Source organism: Dipodomys ordii, unplaced genomic scaffold (assembly GCF_000151885.1).
Source record: "Dipodomys ordii isolate 6190 unplaced genomic scaffold, Dord_2.0 Scaffold13, whole genome shotgun sequence".
In the NCBI taxonomy this organism is placed as follows: domain Eukaryota; kingdom Metazoa; phylum Chordata; class Mammalia; order Rodentia; family Heteromyidae; genus Dipodomys; species Dipodomys ordii.
This window is the reverse complement of record NW_012267229.1, coordinates 21076959-21095920: the sequence shown is the minus strand read 5'-3', so window position 1 is coordinate 21095920 and position 18962 is coordinate 21076959. Positions and strand designations below refer to the sequence as shown.

The 18962-nt window shown below is 45.3% G+C and overlaps 1 protein-coding gene across 2 annotated transcripts in view; it reads left to right on the top strand.

Moving 5' to 3' along the window:
- The window catches only part of Ptprt (protein tyrosine phosphatase, receptor type, T), a 718198-nt gene extending 710283 nt beyond the window's left edge, over positions 1-7915 (top strand). For both annotated transcript variants that reach the window (XM_013010741.1, XM_013010740.1), the window contains 4 exons: positions 1720-1845; positions 2693-2856; positions 6777-6912; positions 7816-7915. In XM_013010741.1, the coding sequence (XP_012866195.1) occupies positions 1720-1845; positions 2693-2856; positions 6777-6912; positions 7816-7869 (480 nt within the window). In that variant the 3' untranslated portion in view covers positions 7870-7915. The remainder of the gene's footprint in view (positions 1-1719; positions 1846-2692; positions 2857-6776; positions 6913-7815) is intronic.
- Positions 7916-18962: the final 11047 nt, after the last annotated feature.

The window sequence follows — 18962 nt, the reverse complement described above, 5'->3', positions numbered from 1 at the left end:
AATTACAGCGTGTGTTTTTTGTTTGTTTTGTTTTTTGGCTTAATGATCTTTTCAGCTCATGACGGGTTTATGGGTATGTAGCCCAGCGTTAGTCAAGGCACCTGTGTAGAACAGTTAGGATGCAAGGGCAATGTTTTAAATGATGCAAGAGCTATGTTTTATTTTCTTTTGTTTACAAAGCTTTATTTGCTGGGGCATTTGGGCCATAATATTCCAGCCACGGCTATACAGTGAATGATGTTATCTCTAGGGAAGAATTATAACTTTCCACAGTCAGAAGGCAAGTGCTGTGATTTTTTCCCCTCTCTTACATTCCTTTCCTCCCTCCTCTTCTCTCCTAATTCTACTTCTAGAAAAAGGAGATAGTAAGACATTTTGATATGTAACTTCCCAGGGTGAGTTATCTGTTCTCCATCAATAAAAGAGAAGCCAATGGTCCCCTCACATGCCAAGCTTGTATCAGACGAGGCCACCCTACCTCCATGAGTCTCCTCCATCATTCTAGCTTTCTGTCTGCAGGCTCATGTGTGCACGCAGGGTACATGGCATGAATGACACAATTCCACACTGCACATCTTCTGAGCAACTGTCACACGCCTTTCTATCACATGCTATCTGTCCACACCTAAGAGGCCACAGCAAGTATGCAGCCTCAGTTGTAGTTTGCCTCTGGGCATCATGTCTGGGCCCTAGAGCCCTGGACAGGATCCATCTGTATGCCCAGGAAATTGAGGACAGGTGCTTTCCCCCTTCACAGCTATACATACCTGCCATTTCCCTCAATATTCTTTCCTCAACAGAGTCATCTCCCAGCTCATCAGATACAGAAAGAGATGAGGTATCTCCTTGATGACAAGATGTACAGTTTATGATCTTAGGCCAGGATTTCTAAATGTCTATACTACCAGTGTTTGGGGTCAGACAACTTAGTGGGAACTACCCTAGGCACTGTGGAATCTGCAGAAACATTTTAACCTCTCCTCACTCAGTACTGATCACAATCTTTAAGTGGGTCAGGACAAAACAGCCTCTGGGAACTACTAACTTAAATTGAGGGGCCGTGCTGGCTTATTGTTTTCAGCTGTACTTTCTAATTCTTCCCAATTCCAGTTTTATAAAAAAAAAATAGATTATCAACAAGATCTCTTCATAGTAGGTAGCTTTTCTCAGGATACAATGGCAGCATAATTATCCCAATTTACAGACAAGAAACAGGTTGAGGGGCACACAACGAAGAAGTAGCAGAGCTGGAATTTGGCTCCAACAGGGCCAGATGCCCAAGCTTATATTTTCTTTTATAGTACTCATAATTTAATCATGAATGGACCCTGTGTAAGAAGGGAGAATGGGGTTGTGTCTGCAACAATTGTGACAGTGATTAGAAAACAGGCTGTGCCTGCCCGCTCCTCAGCATTCTTTCTAATCCTGACAAAAGCATTTCAAGGTAGATACTGTCACCAATTTACAAATGAGAAAACCCGAGGCTTGCAAACCAAACAAATGGTTGGAAATCTGCATAGCAAAGCTTTTTGGGGCCCAGCGTTTGTATTCAGAGCCCTGACATTTCTGCACCCCTGAAAAAATAATACCGCCTCCCCAACAAGGAAACTGAGAGTTCTAATTCACTACATAATACTCTGCCATCTCTAAGAAAGGCTGACAATGCTGAGCCTCTCACTTTGTCCTTGGCTTCCCCTGTGACCTCTTTTCTCCTGTCAGCTCTGTATGCAGTACTGGCCCGAGAAGACATCCGGTTGCTATGGGCCCATCCAGGTGGAGTTTGTCTCTGCAGACATTGAGGAGGACATCATCCACAGAATATTCCGCATTTGTAACATGGCTCGGGTAAGTGTACATCCGCCATTGCTTGCCATTCCTCTCCTTTATAAAACAGATGGAGGCTGCCGGGAAAGGATCCTGTGGAGCCAGCCAGGAGTCTGTGTTGCGCTCTCCTGATCATCTCTTCCTTGGGGAAGTGATGATGCCGATTTGGGCTCCAGACCCAGCAATGGCTCCAACCTAGAGAGATGCAAAGAGTGGCATCCAGCTTGCCATCTGCCTGTTTCCTGACATGCTTGCTGCCATGTAGACAAAACTTCCCAGGCATTAGTTCAACCCCACTGTGGTGTACTGCCTTGGCACCTGCTCATGCAGCTCTCCATTGGATGCTGGAAGCTTTGAGCCATGTCCTGCGAGCATTGAGAGGGAAAGTAATTTGTGGCTTTCAAGAGAATATTCACTGCCTGAATACTGGGTAGGAGGGAGAAAAAAAACAAGCTATGAAATAAATGCTGGCTAATTATTGGTCTCTACTGGGAGCCCAGGGTAAGTTGAACTTAGTCTCTGCCCTCTGAATTTACTATCTAATGGGAAGGTGATATATTCTGGCATATGAACCTTGAAGAGAGAGAGAGAAAAAGAAAGGGAACTCAGTATGCTCAGGAAAGGTATACCTAAAGAGAAGGATATTTAAATTGAATTTGAAGACTGAGTAGGAGTTTACCAGGTAGAGAGGAGAGGAGAACCAATGTGTACAACAGAGGTAGAGTGATCGAAATGGGTATACCCATGATGGTATGGCTTAGTCCCTACTTAGCCTGTCTTCCAGAATTATCTGGAAGTTTAGTATCCCCAGGCATCTCCAGCAATGTTTTCCTGGAGAAACTAGCCCTAACTAGTTCTCTGTTTTCAGCCACAGGATGGCTATCGTATAGTCCAGCACCTCCAGTACATAGGCTGGCCTGCCTATCGGGACACCCCTCCATCCAAGCGCTCTCTGCTCAAAGTGGTCCGACGGCTGGAGAAGTGGCAGGAGCAGTACGATGGGAGGGAGGGACGCACTGTGGTCCACTGCCTGTAAGTACCGCGGAGGTGTCTCCAGCCCAGTGGGGTGCTGGGTGGCAGAGGCTCCCTGAGGGTGCTGCTGGCCACAGGTATCAGTCCTAGGTGCGTCCAGCCATACTCCATCTAAACATCCTTTAAAAGCCAGTCACAAGCCAGGTACTGGTGGCTCGCTTCTGTCATCCTTGCTACTCAGGAGGCTGAGATCTGAGGAGCTGAGGATCGAAGCCAGCCCAGGCAGAAAAGTCCCAGTAAGACTCTTATCTCCCATTAACCACTCAAAAACCAGAAGTGGTGCTGTGGCTCACAGTGGTAGCCACAAAGCCTTGAGCAAAAGAGCTCAGGGACAGTGCTCAGGCCCTGCATTCAAATCCCACAATCAACCACAACAACAAAAATATTGAAGACAGCTAGATATCCCAAATTGTTTGTTATATGGCACGTTCTTGAAAAAAATATGGTGGAGGCAGATCACCTTACGGCTCCTGGTACAGGGATGAGCTCTACTCACCAAAAGGATGCCTGCTGTGTCCGGCCAGTCAGATCACAGGAAAGCTCAGGACAACATGGATCCCACTGATCAATGCTTCCTTTATTATTTCTTGAAGAGGGAGAAAGGGAAAGGCATTAAGTTAACAAACCAAACATTTTTTTTTCAATGAATCACCCCACTCCATCTGTGAAGCAGACGTTATCATTTTGTAATGAGAAAACCAAAGCACCGATGGGGGAAGGGACAGGGAGTTGTGAGAGGATCTATGATGTGCATGCCAGGACCCTGAGCTAGCATGCCATCCACCTCCCCGCCATCACCCCACTGAGTCTGCTTCCTGCGGGAACATCTCTTACCATGGGCTCAAGGGGGGCACAGAGAAGGGGACTGATATATGGACTTGCAGGGCCCTGAGATCTCTAGGGCTCAGTGGGCCCAAGATCAGTTACTAGACGGACAGGGAGGCTTCACATCCTGTCATAGAATGGCACAGCCTCTCCATAGGAACCCCAATGTCATTGTGCCAGGTAGAGACTGTATTTCATCATCCGTGCCACATTAGGAAAATTACTGAGTGTTGTGAGCCTGGCTTTCCTCATCTGTCTTTAGATCAGTAGTGTTCCATCATGAAATAGTTAGTACCTGCCAGAACAGAGGTCAACAAGGCCATGGCAGCAAATATGAAAATGTAAATGTAATTACTCCCAAGTGTCACAGAGTTTACTTTAGGAGCATAAGAGACCACCAGGAAAAGATAGGACCAAGATCTGAGACCCGTGGCAAATCTGCAAGTGACAGTCATAGCTTTGTATGGGATGTGTAACTCACAGTCTGAGACCTGTGGCAAATCTGCAAGTGACAGTCATAGCTTTGTATGGGATGTGTAACTCACAGTCATTCATTTGCTTCTTAGAACGCAAATGATCTAGGGAGAAGCAACTGAGGAGACTTAGATCCTTAAAGATGCTTGTTCCAGTAAATTTGAATCAAAGTCCTCTCTCTGTCTCTGTCTGTCTGTCTTTCTCTCTGGCTCAGTCTCTGTCTCTGTCTGACTCTCTCTGTCTCTCTGTCTCTCTCTGTCTCTCTGTTTCTGTCTCTCTGTTTCTGTCTCTCTCTGTCTCTCTCTCTGTCTCTCTGTCTCTCTGACTGTCTGTCTGTCTCTCTTTCTCTCTCTCTCTCTCTGTCTCTCTCTCAGATAATTATTTCTGGAGCAAGTGGAAGCATTAGTAAGATTGCACTGACCCAAGAATTGAGTTTAGTCTTTTCAAATCCAGCTAATTGTTCATTCTCTGTTAAATAGGCGGTACACACCCGTCAGGAAAGTTAGACCTTAAGAGAGGTTAAACACACAAGTGCATCCTCAGATCTTAAGAGTCATAGAAATGCAGATCTAAGTGGAGTCAAGGAAGATTATGTGGCTACACTGTCAGGTTGATGGGTGACATCAACCACTCTAAGCTGTCTCTTGTAGGGAACTCTGAAGCTGAGCTGTGAAACCCGGAAAAGGTTTGTGAGTTGGAAGGCTGCCTTAACAGCACTCAGAACACTGAGAGGCGGCCGTGGAAGGGTTAAAACAGAAAACTCTGGAGAGGGTGAGAAGACAGGGTGCCCCACCCCTCCCCTTTCCTTAGGCTAGCAGCTGTGCTGGGGACCTTAGAGGCTCGACAAAAGACCTTCACAGCTTAACCTTGGACTAGATAAGTGGACATGATGTCTGGATTTTCCCTCGGCAGCAATCTCCTGTCTCAAAAGAATAGGGAGCCAGTGTCTCTCATAAACTCTGTTTTAGTTCTGATTGTAATATTAATATAGATGCTGTATGTTTTGCACGTATCTATGGTAACCTTCCCTGTGTGAAATCAAATAAATAGGCTTGTTTGTGGGGACTCAGGGCCCAAGTGCCAGAGAGCCTTGGGACCTCCCTGTCCTCACTGATTCCCATCTCTTGTCTCTTATCTCTCTATCTCGGTCTTTTCTAATTTTCTTCTGCCCTGTATCCCATTGTGCTGCCTTGGGTTGCAGTTAGCAACAACCCAGAAACTAGCAGCTGATTCCTTGCTGACTCTTGTTTCCTCCAATTCCCTCCACACATGTAGATGGCCCCACTGTTAGCACAGGGATACATCCAGCCCTGCAGGGTCTTACTCTTCCAAGCCCTAAGATCTACATCTTCTTGCCTTACCTCCTCTTCTTGTACTCTCTGTTCTTGCTTCAGAAAAACCTTCCTGGAAACTCTTCCTAGACCCAGGTTGTGTGTGTGTGTGTGTGTGTGTGTGTGTGTGTGTTTATACCTACCTTTTGTTTTGGTATGCTTATTTATTCATGACTCCCCTAGCCAAAGTGACCAACATAGCAGTGTCATTTCACCAACAGAGACATAATGCCCTGGAGAGGTCCCCAGGCAGCGCTATAACAACCACTGAAATGCATTCACCAGGGAGCAGGGACAGGGAGGGAAACTGCCTATACTGGAAGCATCTGGTCATGGGGAGTCCTGTAGGTAAAACAGCTGGGAGATGAAGGGCCTTAGTTTCTGTTCAGATGTTCCTTAGACACAGATCATTACATGAAATCATTAGCTGATCTTGGCAGCATGCCCAGGAGTTCAGAATCAGGTAGATTCCTAAAGGAGCTTTCTATAAAGCGTTTGAGGGGTGTTTCCATGAAGATGATTTATGAACCATAGAAAGAAGGAGCAACAGAAAGATTACCCTGCCAAGAGCACTCTATCCCCATACTCATGATCAGTGGGATCCTCCTTGAACCAGAGAGACAAGGAGAGACTGCCCAGACCCCCAGGCCTGAGTCTGGGCTGGCTGGCTTGATGCTGATAGAATTCTGCTGTCCTTGGTACAGGATGGGAAGAAACTGGAAAAACACCTGCAGCCTCCCATTGTCTTCACCAGATATGTAGATAGACCAGGGCATCATTTTAAAAAGAGATGTAGGCAGCATACTTACAAAGACACAATAGCATCCTGTCCTAAGAGTCAGTATGCTCTGGGCGACAATGGTGTGCTCAGAGAACCAAATAATTGAAGACTTCAAAGGTTACAGCTCACACTTGTAATCCTAGCTACTCAGAAGGCTGAGATCTGAGGATTATGGTTTGAAGCCAGCCTAGGCAGAAAAGCCACGGGACACTTATCTCCAATTAACTACCAAACAGGTTGAAGTGGAGCTGTGGCTCAAGCGGTAGAGTGCCAACAGCCTTGGGCATAAAAGCTAAGAGACAGTGCCCAGGCCTCAAGTTTCCTGGCACTCAATAGGACTCAAACCAAAACTCATCGCTCAGGCTGAAAGCTTTCACCAGGCCTTACCTTGCATTTCCCAGGGCAGCTGCTCCTCCCTACTTACCCTGTGGCTTTACGGTCAGTAGGTGCCCAGTGTGGGAGTAGGGGGGTCACTGGGAATACGGCTCACCTCTTCACTCTGTGTTTAGAAACGGGGGAGGCCGCAGTGGGACGTTCTGCGCCATCTGCAGTGTGTGTGAGATGATCCAGCAGCAAAACATCATTGACGTGTTCCACATCGTGAAAACCCTGAGGAACAACAAATCCAACATGGTGGAGACCCTGGTGAGTTCCAAACAGATGCTCTTCTACCTCCAGACACATGAAGTTTCCTGGACTTGACAAAGTGACATCCAATGGTAAAAAGTTTTCAACAGCTGGAATCTTGCTGAATACCTACAGTCCGTGTTCTGCATACACAGCTGTCTGCCCTGTTCCCTTCTCTTCCAACCAACTTCTCTTTACTGAAGGCCAATCCAAAAATGAATCCCACTGTCCCTACTTTGCTTTACTCTCTGCCGGGTCCTGAAGAAAAGGCTACTAATTTAGGCTCTGAGGAAAGGATTCCAGATGAATTGAGTGTGGGTTCTGTTTCCAGTTCAGTCCAAACCTATTCTATTCCACTTATGTTAGTTGTTACAGAATAAAGCATTGAACTAGGGCACTGGGGAAAGTATAATGAAGAGCTAGTACAGCAGTAGGGACAGACCATCTGAGGAGCTTTAAGATCATTCCACATGTCTACTCATGGGATGATCTTACTCAGATGAGATCCTAACCCAGAAGTGGTCCAGATACCACCAGCAGCAGCAGCACCTGGGAGTTTGTAGGAAAGGAGGAATCTCAAGCCTCACTCCAGATTTGCAGAATCAAAAGCTTCATGTTTAGCAGATATCCCTGAATGTTCTACACATATGTTACAACTCAGAGAAACACTGGTGTGAAAATAAAAGATAAAATGAAAGGGAATCCCAGCTGGACATTTGAGAAAGCTTGAGTAGAAGGCTGTAACAGGCAGAATCCCAAAGGATGTCCAGATATGGATCCTTGTGAGTGAACGCTTAGGCTAGATGTAGACAAAGTTTTTTCTAAAACCTGTAGCATCTAATCTAATATCCTTTCCCCCTTTTTGTCTTTCTTGTGCCTCCTCTTCTTTTCTATTTCTCCTTCCTCCCCCACCTCACCCAGGAACAGTATAAATTTGTATACGAGGTGGCACTGGAATATTTAAGCTCCTTTTAGCCCAATGGAATGAGGGAACCTGCTGGAATCCAGAGACTGCTGCAGCCTGATCCCCTTTATGACAGTGACTTGGCTCCAGGGCACATGGGTAGATCCTCTACCCTACCCCGAGGAGGATGAAGACTGGAGTCCCGTGTTCCACAGAGAGCTCCACACCTTCTGGAGGGTTCCCTGCAAGTGTGGGAGATACTGTGCTGGTGGGCCTAGGCTTCCCATCTATACCTGACCAGCCACAGCCTCGGGCCCAACCAGAAGTGCACACACACACAAGCAAGGCCCAAGACTTCCGGTTCCCAGACCTCTTGCTTTTGTTCTTTCAGAGTTTGTGGATCTTGTGGCAAACTGACTGTGCAGGCGCTGGGGAGCTAGAGGCTGGCCAGCACTTTCCTTCTCTTAACATGTGTTGGGGATGTAGGTTCTAGTCCTCCATGCTTTCATGGTAAAGACCAGGGCATTTGGAAGTCACTGCTCTACTGCCCCCTTCTATATTCCTTCAGCGGCCTCCGACACTGGACATAGGCCAGTCTAGATCAGTGTGACCTCAGGATGCCCTGTAGACCACAGAAGATGCCCACTCCATCCTCACACCTAACTTGCATGGGGCTTGGCCCACTACCATCCTCTTCTCCTTCCCTAGCCCAGGCCTTGAGCTTGTGGTATCCACTGGCCAGCCAGCTGAGTCCACAGCACACTTTGCTAAAAGGTTTTCTTTGCTATTTTTGTGGTCTGTGGAAAGGTATGGAACTGTAAGGGATGCTGTTGCTCCTCTTAATCTTTGTAAAAGGGGCCATGTTCCAAGGGGTCAGGGCTCTGGCTAGCTTGTATGTAACCCCTGTGTCTCTTGGGTGGAAATTCCTTTAGGGAAAGATGAACAGTAATTATTTTTCTGAGTGTGTGAAGAGAAACTTTCTTTCGAGGGCATAAACTCTTAGTCACTTATGTCAAAAGGTAGGGTGGGAGTTGGAATGTGTAGCTCCAAGACAAATCTCTTGTGCCTGTTACTCATTTTTTCTTGGCCACATCCTTGAAAAGTTCTGCCATGAGGATAACACAGCTACAAAACAAAGGAGAGAAGATGGGCTAGTCTGAGATGACCCCCCAGTCGCTAGGGTAGATAGAGCTCTGCTTTGTGCATCATTTCTATCTCCAAATTTCAACTCCTACCTAAGGAAATCCAGCCGCCATCTTGAAAAACGTTATTGAGGACTCAGACAACCTTTGGCTCTAAGTGAGCCAAGAGAATTAGGCCTAAGGCTCTAGGTCTTGCCCAAAGTATGAGTAAGTCAAGGAAGGAAGCCAACATTTCCTAAGCATCTACTGTATGCCAGGTGTCATGTTTGGTACCTGCCATAGCACCTCCAATAGTCCTTAGTACCCCAGCAAGGTACTATTATCATCTCCATTCTGCAGCTGAGGAAATCAAGGCAGCCTGCTGTCCTGAGTTCCAAAATAAAAAAAGATAATGGCCATGAAAATTCTCTCTACCATTTTCTTTAGACTTTCTCAGCCAAGCAATTACTTTGTGGAGGAAAAATAAGGCTAGAAACTTCTGAGTAGAGAACTCCATGAGTAGAAATTTAATTCTTTTTTTTTTCTCTGATGCCAGTTCTTCTGGGAAGCGCTGAATTTCAGATATATTTTAGTAGCTCATTGCTGGCTTCCCAGGAAAGCTAGTTTTATCTAATTTCTTCCTTGGTGAAAACAATTCTCTTGTTCCCTCAGGCTAGGAATGAGCCAGCAAGGGACATTCTCTCTACCTTGGTCTCTGGCTAGTACTTAGGCACAATATCTGATAGCCTTAGGTGGCCTGAGATCTAGAAAGCTCCATCTTGCAGGCCAGTGTTGCCCTAAACAGGATAGGAGAGGCAAAGAATTCAATAAGGCACACACTTTGCCCACAAGGGCTCAGTATATACCAGGGAAACTGAACTACAGTGCAAAAATAATGGAGCCTACCAATATTCTCTGAGCCTAGGCACAAGAGAGACTCATCTTGCCTAAGGCTTCCTGAGCAGCCTCCATTCCAGCTGGGTCTCAGTGGGAAGGAAAGGGAAGAAAATGAAATGCAAGCCAAAGTATCCACATGTACAATGCCAATGAGGTGTTTTTTTTAAAAAAAGAAAAAAGGTATCAGGAGGGTCAGAGGTGGGAGGATTGCCCAGCTAGAATGTAGCCAAACAGGAGTAGTGACAGGATGTGAGCCAGGGCCAGGGAACAGATGCCCGACAGAGGGTACAGATGCCACCCTGCAGGCAACAAGAAGCTAGCAGACCTCTTCCATGATGCGTTCAGCTTATTGCTGGAGAAGGCTGCCCCCCCCCCGGACCAGTGGGGCTGCTGCTTTTCCTTTCATCAGACACTGTGAAACCATCCCCTTAAGCGCGTGCTTTATAATATCATATGTATTTTGTCTGTCTGCTCATTATTTTGTTGCTGGAACAAAATATGCAGTAAATCATGAGACAGCTCCTAGGAGAAACCCAGGGTCTCTGCTTTCCTACAGATCAGGGTCAGCAATCCACGCCTTTAAGCCTACTAGGAGAGGACATGAAAGGAGCCCCAGGAACCGCTTCCATTGGTATGGAGCTGTCTAGAAGTCTAGGGACAACAGACTTGATCAAGGAAGGCTGACACTTTGGTGATTCAAAAGGAAACATCTCAAAGTGAAGGCAAGCAAAGGAACCCAAGAACTAACTTGCTCTTTTCCTTTGATGGGTTAGTCCCTACAGCATGGCACCCACTGGTCTTCCTGGCCTCCTCTGGCTCTAGCTCTGTGTCCTAAGATGGCCCTACCCAACCTCAAGGAGCCTATGGCCTGGTTATAGCATATTGCATGTTATTTTCTCAGCTCTGAGTTCATCCAAACAGGGGAAAGGGAGAGGGAAGGCTAACACAAGTCTCAGGACTTTGCCTGCTCAGGAAGGGGTGCAAAAGCTGGCAGAGAAAAATTGACAGTGGCTTCTATCATTTCAAATGGAGGAACTTTAAAGAATGACTTCAGGGAGAAAGAGACATAGAAACTCTGGCCATGGCAGGGTAACCCAACAATCCAACCACCCTCCAAAGAAAGGGGTAGTAATCTGCTGTTGGGCAAAGTGCATGAAAAGGAAACTGAAGCTCACAAATGGAGATGATTTCTCCAGGATCTCACATGAGGGATAAGCAGCAGGATTTAGGTAAGATGAGGTAACAATGCACAGAGATTTAGGCCTGATCCCTGGTTTAGGAAATCTCCCAAACAAATACAACCTCCCCAGAGTATGTCCTTGCTTCACTCTGGTTACCAGATAGGCTCAGCCTTTTGTAAGCAGAGGATAATAATGCTCTTGGTCTCTGAGGCCAAAGCTGGATTCAGCTCATAGGTGACAAAGAGTACCCTTGCTTCATTAGCAAAGATCTTCCTATGGTTTCCACTCCTAGACATGGACTCTATTTGGAAAAGATAGAAGGAATTAAACAATGAGCTAGGAATTGTTCACCTTTACATGTGTGGATGGCCTAGACAGCTTCAGGATGTATCTCAGCTGCATCCCCATGCTATGTCCTGTCTTCCTTTCTGGTGTGAAGATTATGGACCAACCAGAGGCCTCTGGGCCTCTAGCTAGCAAGCCTCCATTTATAGGAATGAAAGGGACCAGCTTATTGTGGGGATGGCCTGAGTAATGGTCCAGCAGATGTCACCCATCCCATGGAATCAGTAGAACCCAAACATGGGACTCATTACATGCACGAGTTTACTTCTTACATTCCTAAGGAAAGTCTGTGATTATCACAAGCACCATTTTACTGAGGAGGAAACAGTCTTCAGAGGGAGAAATCTCTCAGCCAGAGTTCCACAGCTAGTAAATGAGCAAGCCAGAACTTACCTGGTTTTCCTAAACACAGATGCAGTCTTTTCCCACCACCATTGTATCTCTGTCTTTCTCATAAGATTACCCAGAACATCAGAGACTAGAGTAAAACAAATCATTCAGTGGATCTTGGTAAATCCCCAAGCAGACGACAGAAGGCATAAAATGCCTTCAGTCTCATGTTTGACTTTAACAATTCTAGATTTATTTATTGCATTCTATTTTCTAATTTATCCTGATACTGGTTTTAATATGCTTTTATAAATAATTCTTTGAAAAATATGTTCCCTATTCCTCACATGGCTTTGATTTGCTCATTCTACACTCATGGACCCTAGAGAATCAAAGCACAATGAGCCAATGATGCTGCTCCTTCCTGAGGTCAATGCTAGACTCAAGTTCAAGACCAGCTCACCCTCCCCGCAGCTCAGACCCTTCACTTTGAGGGTACATTGACCTTACTGTTTCTGGTTTCACTTCAACTAAAGTCTCTTCCAGTTGCCTGCTGGAAGGAACCCACTGACAGACTAATATGGCATAGCCTGCCATATGGAATGGTAAAGGCTGAGCCTACAAAACCCTAAAGGAAAAGGGGCTAATCCTGACTCCTACAAAGAGGTGCCAGTATCTAAGCAGACATTGATGGAATGCCATGGTTGCTAATGTGGGAAAATCTGAAGGCATACCTCCCATTAAGGCCTTGACCACACACACTCTCTGGGTTCCCACAGGTAGCACCTTGGATGAGGACACTGCCAGGAAACCCAGATTACTCTGGTGCAGGGCACCATGGTGAGATGATGTTGGGAAAGGGGAGAGCTTATTCTTTGTTGCAATGACTGACTTGGTCAATTTTTGGTTATAGGATGTTGAGCCACACAATTCAAGGAGAAGGGAATATAACAGGGGAAAACCTTGGGGCGCTTAGAAGGGGTAGGCAAGGGCAGAAATGAGCACCTAATGAGTACTTAGAACCAATGATGCTAATAGACCGTTGAGCGAAGTGGTTGCTTCTCTGCTGTAGCAAGATAGGATATCATGCAGGGCTTATCAGACCCTTTTGGAATAAGAGTGCATCCTTGGAACGAACCTCAGGGTCATTACGAACAAATGATGATTGTCCCTCTGGCCAGTCATGTGTATCCATTTTCCACTTGCAGTTGCTGTGCTGGCCCACTGGGATCCTCATCAGGATCTGTATTTTCTCCACTCTGGTGTGAACCCCTGTGGAGTGTATAGTAGAGATGTGTTAGTAAAGCAAAGCTGCTACAGACAACAGAAGTTTCCCAGGGAACCCGCAGCCGGGAACTTTTCATGTCCTCTCTGCTGCAGTGTCCACCCAGCCAGATCCAGAGATGTTAAGGGAAATGAGCATTTGCCTAGACCTCACAGCCTAAGTACACAGTATAGAAAGACACCCTTCCTTAGCCTGCAGCTGCCCACTCCTAGGTTGGTCTAACAGGTCATTAAACACCAAGCTGATCAGCAGTGGAAGACATGGATCAACTTAAGGGTAAGCACAAGCAGGATCTTGAGCAGAAACCATAAGGACAACACACTGAACTAGCCATGATCCCCAAGGGTAAGTTATGAAGGATATGTCAAAAATGTAGCACGGCTAGTCATGTCATTTCAGAGCCCTAACTTGCCTTAACCATCATCCCAATATGTGCCCTTCCTCAGTCTCTGGCTAGCTTTTTGCTAGCCAAGTATAATAGACAAATGGGAAAAGTAAATCCAACTAGAGGAAGCTAATAAGATTCAGCCCTGCCAGGCACTAGTAGCTCACATCTGTCATCCTAGCTACTCAGGGTACTAAGATCTGAGGGTTACAGTTCGATGCTAGCCCAGGAAGACAGTCCAAAAGATGTTTATCTCTAGTGAACCACCAAAAAGCCAGAAATGGAGCTGTGGCTTCAGTAGTAGAACACCAGCCTTGAGCAAGAAGGCCAAGGAACAGTGCCGAGGCCCTAAGTTCTAGCCTTAATACGGACACAAAAAATAAGATCCAGCCTTGTTTACTTCCATGTAAGGTCTCCCTGTTGGAAATTTTCCATTAATACCCCTCTAGAAATGATAACTTGCAGAACTTTGGCTTCACCTAGCAGGCATCTACCATCACTAAACAGCAGGTAGAGAGAGGTCAGTGAGAGGCAAGGCTTTAAGTTCTAGTTTCCTCTGACATGCATCATATTTCAGGATTGTTGTGGGGTCTGATCCTCAGAAGCATGCAGAGATGTCTGCACCATATCTGTGCACATCAACAGACTATCAGTTTCTTGGTAACCAAGGATAGAGATCAAGATAATCTTTTGTGTATCTACCACCAACCTCCAGAAGAGGTGAGCTACATTCGGCCCCATGAATATTAAGTCTCTAAGAGGTGGGATGGGCACCCACAATGGTAGCCTTCAAGCTTTTCATTCCACCCATCCCAATGATGATCCATTGGGCAAGCTAATGCAAGTGGTGAGAAGAATGAGTATAGAAGACCTATTGGAAAGAGTTTGGGGGACTGAATAACTAGGGAACTTTCTTGTCTGAGAGTGACTCTGAGTGGTGGAAAGTAGATCCTGGTCCTTTGTTGGAATGTTCAAAGAATAAAGATCTCAGAGCCTTAGCATGTTGGACAGGAGAGTATTGGTATGAATTCTTGGAGCTCAGGATATTTAATATAGTTCATGATCCCTCCATAAGTGGGAATCTTGATAGGGTAGTGGGAAATAACCTCCTAAAACTAAGTCCTGGTGCAAGTATTTCAGTGCATTTGGGCTTGTGAATACAGACGAATGGGGCATCTATGTGATGGTCTAAAAAGGTCTGTGCCTACCCTATCTCAAGACCTCTCCTGGAAGATTAATGGTGTTAGGTGTTCTTTGTATGAGCATAGTAGTCAGAGTGATGTCATCATAGGGAAAAAAAATCAGGCTCCCAGAGGATTTTTGCAACATACAAACGCCCATATCCCCCATAGACTGCAGATGATAGGACAAAGCCAAACACAGTTTGCTAGACCAAGGTCACTCCTGGGAGTCCAAGTAGGACCAATGGTGAAACTTAATCACTCTAAGGGAGAGCTTGCTGACTCCTGGAGAGGATAAGTTGCCCATGTCAGCAGTTGGCCAAGAGTAGCCAGATGTATCTCTAAAAGGAAGAAGGAAGGTTGCTGAAATGGCTTTTGGGTCCCTTTCATCCTGGGAGGAAGAGATCTTGTAGAGCTGGGCTGATGTTTGAGCTCAGTCATACTTGCTGAGCACACATAAGCAGTAGGTAATGCTTAGCATGTGCTGGTGAATGCCTTCTGCCCTCCTGTTCATGTTTCCTCACCCCAGCAGCCAAATGCTACTCTGGTTAAGTATCCTAGGTTCACACAGGCTGATTTTTTTAAACCAAACATCCAAACAGAGGAAAGAACTGCTTTTCCATAGACTTGATGACTGCTGGGACCTCTGAGAAGATGGGCTATAACCTAGGTCCACAGGCTGTCAGGACTGTCCATGACTGAACCAATAAAGGTCCAATAAGGACAGAGAACAGGGCTTCACTGACCACACCCATTATCTCTAAAGGTAGTGCTACCCTCACTCAAGGCCTGTTGGAGCAGATTTCAAAGCACAGTGATTCAATTGACACCAAATTATAATAATTCCCAGTGTGTACATTTCATCAGCAGATGAATCTTGGGGTAGCCCAACTTGACCCATATTAATAATCAGATTCAAAACAATCACTTTTCTACCTTAATCTTTTCACTCTACATCCTACTAAGCCAATCATAGACAGACTTGGGGCCTCTGTCATTTGCCTGGGCTACTGTACACCTGCATAGCTTTCTGAGTTCTATGCTCAAGCCCTCCACTCAACTCTAGGGAGGCTGACATTTTCATATCCATGGGGTGTATGATATTGCATGAGACCCAAGTCTCCACACCACTTGCAGTCTCCTCATGAATCCCAATGACCTGCACTTGTACAGTTTGGGTGTTTGATAGATAAAGCACGTATGAGAAGAGAAAACAAAATAAATCAACTTTGAAAAAAAAAGCCAGCACTGTGCTGTCAATGTTTTTTTTTTCTTTTTTTTTCTTTCCAATTCTAGCTTAAAAAAAAAACAGAAGGTAAATAATGTCAGGTCAATGAGTATCAGATATATTTTTTGACTGTACATTACAGTGAAGTGTAATCTTTTTACACCTGCAAGTCCATCTTATTTATTCTTGTAAATGTTCCCTGATGATGTTTGTAATATGGCTGTGTTAAAAATCTATACAATAAAGCTGTGACCCTGAGATTCATGTTTTCCTAAGATATTCGCACTGGTGTCTTCCTCAGGTTGGATGGGATGTGAAGGATGAAAATCCTAATGTCGACTTGATTTGCGGGGGGAGGGGACGGGCAGTCCTGGGGCTTGAACTCAGGGCCTGAGTCACTATCACTGAGTTCTTTTGCTTAAGGCTAGTCCACCATCACTTTAGCCACAGCTCCACTTCTGGCTTTTTGTTACTTAGTTGGAAATAGGTATCTCACAGATTGTCCTGCCCAGGCTGGCTTTGAACCAGGATCCTCAGATGTTGGCCTCCTGAGTAAGATAGGATTACAGGCATGAGCCATACGTGCCAGTTTCAACAGAGTGTCTTTATGTTTATTTAATCTTGACAACTACAACACAAGATACAAGATGTACATTTTATTCTTTTGAAGCTCAGAAATATCACAGGATTTTTCCAAAACTGTGAGCTGAGCTGGTCTAAAGCAGAATTTTTTGAGTGGGGTACAGAGCCCTGGTATTAGAGACACTAGGGCATTTGTTAAACACATGCGTTTTGGAAGCTTCTACAGAATCACAATTTCAGGGCATGTGTACCAATGAGCTTCCCAGATGTATCAGCAAGCTATAGCTGCATAATAAACCATGCCAAAACTCAGTGACTTGAAGCAACTGCCTTTTGTAGTAGCCAGCTGGGACTTAACTGAGATCCTCAGCAGGACTCATTTACATGTTGACTGAGGGCTTTGTTCTGGACCAGGCATACTGACTAGCATAGCCTTGCTTTATGTCCTTCTTATCCCCCTCCTGAGACCAGAAAGCTAGCCCAGGCATATGTTTCTTATGCTGATGGTGAGGGCATGAGAAAGCCTAGTGGTATGTATTTGCCAGTTCTTTGCCTGAATCGTAGCTGCTACATCCCATTGGCTAAAGCAAGTGACATGGAATCTGGAAAAAGAGGACTCTGCCTCTTGACACAGATCCCTCTACTCAATTTTGTAATGAATCACTGAGGTCAAACACCAGATGCAACCTTTAACTTTCTAAGCTAGTGGTCCACAAGTCGCCTTCACTTTTTCATCTTGGAAGCATTTAAACATGCCAAGTCTAACTCAGTAGGTACAAGATGGGAGCAAAGAATCATTAGCCAGCACCCTTGGACAATTGTTGGATAATTGCTAAAGTTGGACAAGCACTGTGGCAAATGTTATTTCTGTGAGAAAGAGACAGAGAGGATCCCAAGAGGAATGGATTCAAGGCAGTTGTCAAGTGAGGATATGAGGCTGCCAGTCTCTGAGTTAGATGTATATATTCTGAATTTTCCAGACAATCCGAAGAAACAACCGGGACTCACTCCTTGTACAATCCCAATAAAAGCATGCACTCGAGAAAAAAAAAAAATGAGCTGCAAGGGCCAGAGCCCAGAGCTCACTTTGTTCTCCATGAGCTTTGGAATCAGGCAGGACTCCTCCTCCTGAGAAACCTGCGTATATTGTTCACCAGATCTCTCCAGCATGCCACATGTGCCTCTTAGCATGGGGGTCTTTTTTTTTTTTTTGGTCGGTTGTGGGGCTTGACTTCTGGGCCTAGACAATGTCCCTCAGCATGTCAGATCAAGGCAAGTGCTCTACCACTTGAGCCACAGCGTTACTCCCAGTTTTCTAAGTGGTTTATTGGAGATAAGAGTCTCATGGACTTTCTTGCCTGGGCTGGCTTTGAACCATGATCTTCAGATCTCAGCCTCCTGAGTAGCTAGGATGACAGACGTGAGCTCCCGGTGCCTGGCTTCAGCATGGGTTGTAAGTGGGGATCCTGGTGCCCAGCCAGTTAGTTATCTTGGTTGTTTTATCCTTGGTCAGGTGACTCTCACTTATTCTGCCTGCTATGATTCTTGGACCACAAATATAATAAATGACACAGAAAAGAAAATTAGGAAGAAGGAAACCATTTCCAGAATACCTAATAACAGAAATACTCTGGGCCTTATCATGTTTTCCAAACTGGAAATAGCTTCTAGAACATTATTGTGAAATCAGTACATGCTCATTTTCCAGAATACAACACACAATTTTGTATGTCCGATGCACAGGTCAAAGTTGCCAACTAAAGGTACTTGTTAATATTTCATATCATTCCAGGCCTTTAAATGCACATAAAACCTTTCATATATTCTCTACATGTATATTCAGAGTCCTATTTCTTTTCACTTAACAATATGCTGTGGTCATACTCCCATGTAAATATGCTTAAATAAAATATCTCTTTTCTTCCCTGAAGTATCTGAACACTAATCGTGAACCTGAGGCTAAGCTAGTTTGGGTACAGAAATTCAGGGGTTCCCATGGTGATACTAAAGAAGTTACTCCCAGCTTTGAGGCCAACATTAACAGTGACTGAAACCCTATCTGATGTGATTCAGTCTTAGAAACAGACAAGAAACAATGGTATACTTCTGCCTGTGTTTCTCTTGGCTAACATTGTGGGTGCTAGTGTGGCTGGACTTGGAATGTAGGTTCACATCAGTTCTGGGGGTAACTTGTTTGGACTGTGATTGATCGCTGTGGTTTGGCGTAAGTTCTTACTCTAACTCCAGGGGCTCTAGACTTCCAGCAGAATCCCAGGGAACTACAGGTCTTCAGCCACATCAATAGATGGCACGAGGCCACTCACCTGCCATAGAAGTGTTTTCAGGCGATAATACCAAGGAAACTGAGAACAGTAGTTCAGAAAGATAGAGTAAGGAAACCACTCTGGTTTGTGTTAGTAAACTTCTAATCATTTATGTATTAATAGGAAAGGCAAGTAGTCTCCTGCCAGGCTTGGGCCTAATGGCTTGATTGTGACAGTTTGTACAGGGATTGGCTTGGAATCTCCAGCTATTCTGCAGAAATATGGCACCTGAATACAGATGACATGTACAAACCGAGCAACCAGGGATAACTAAGCATGGAATTACAACTCCCAGAAATCAACAG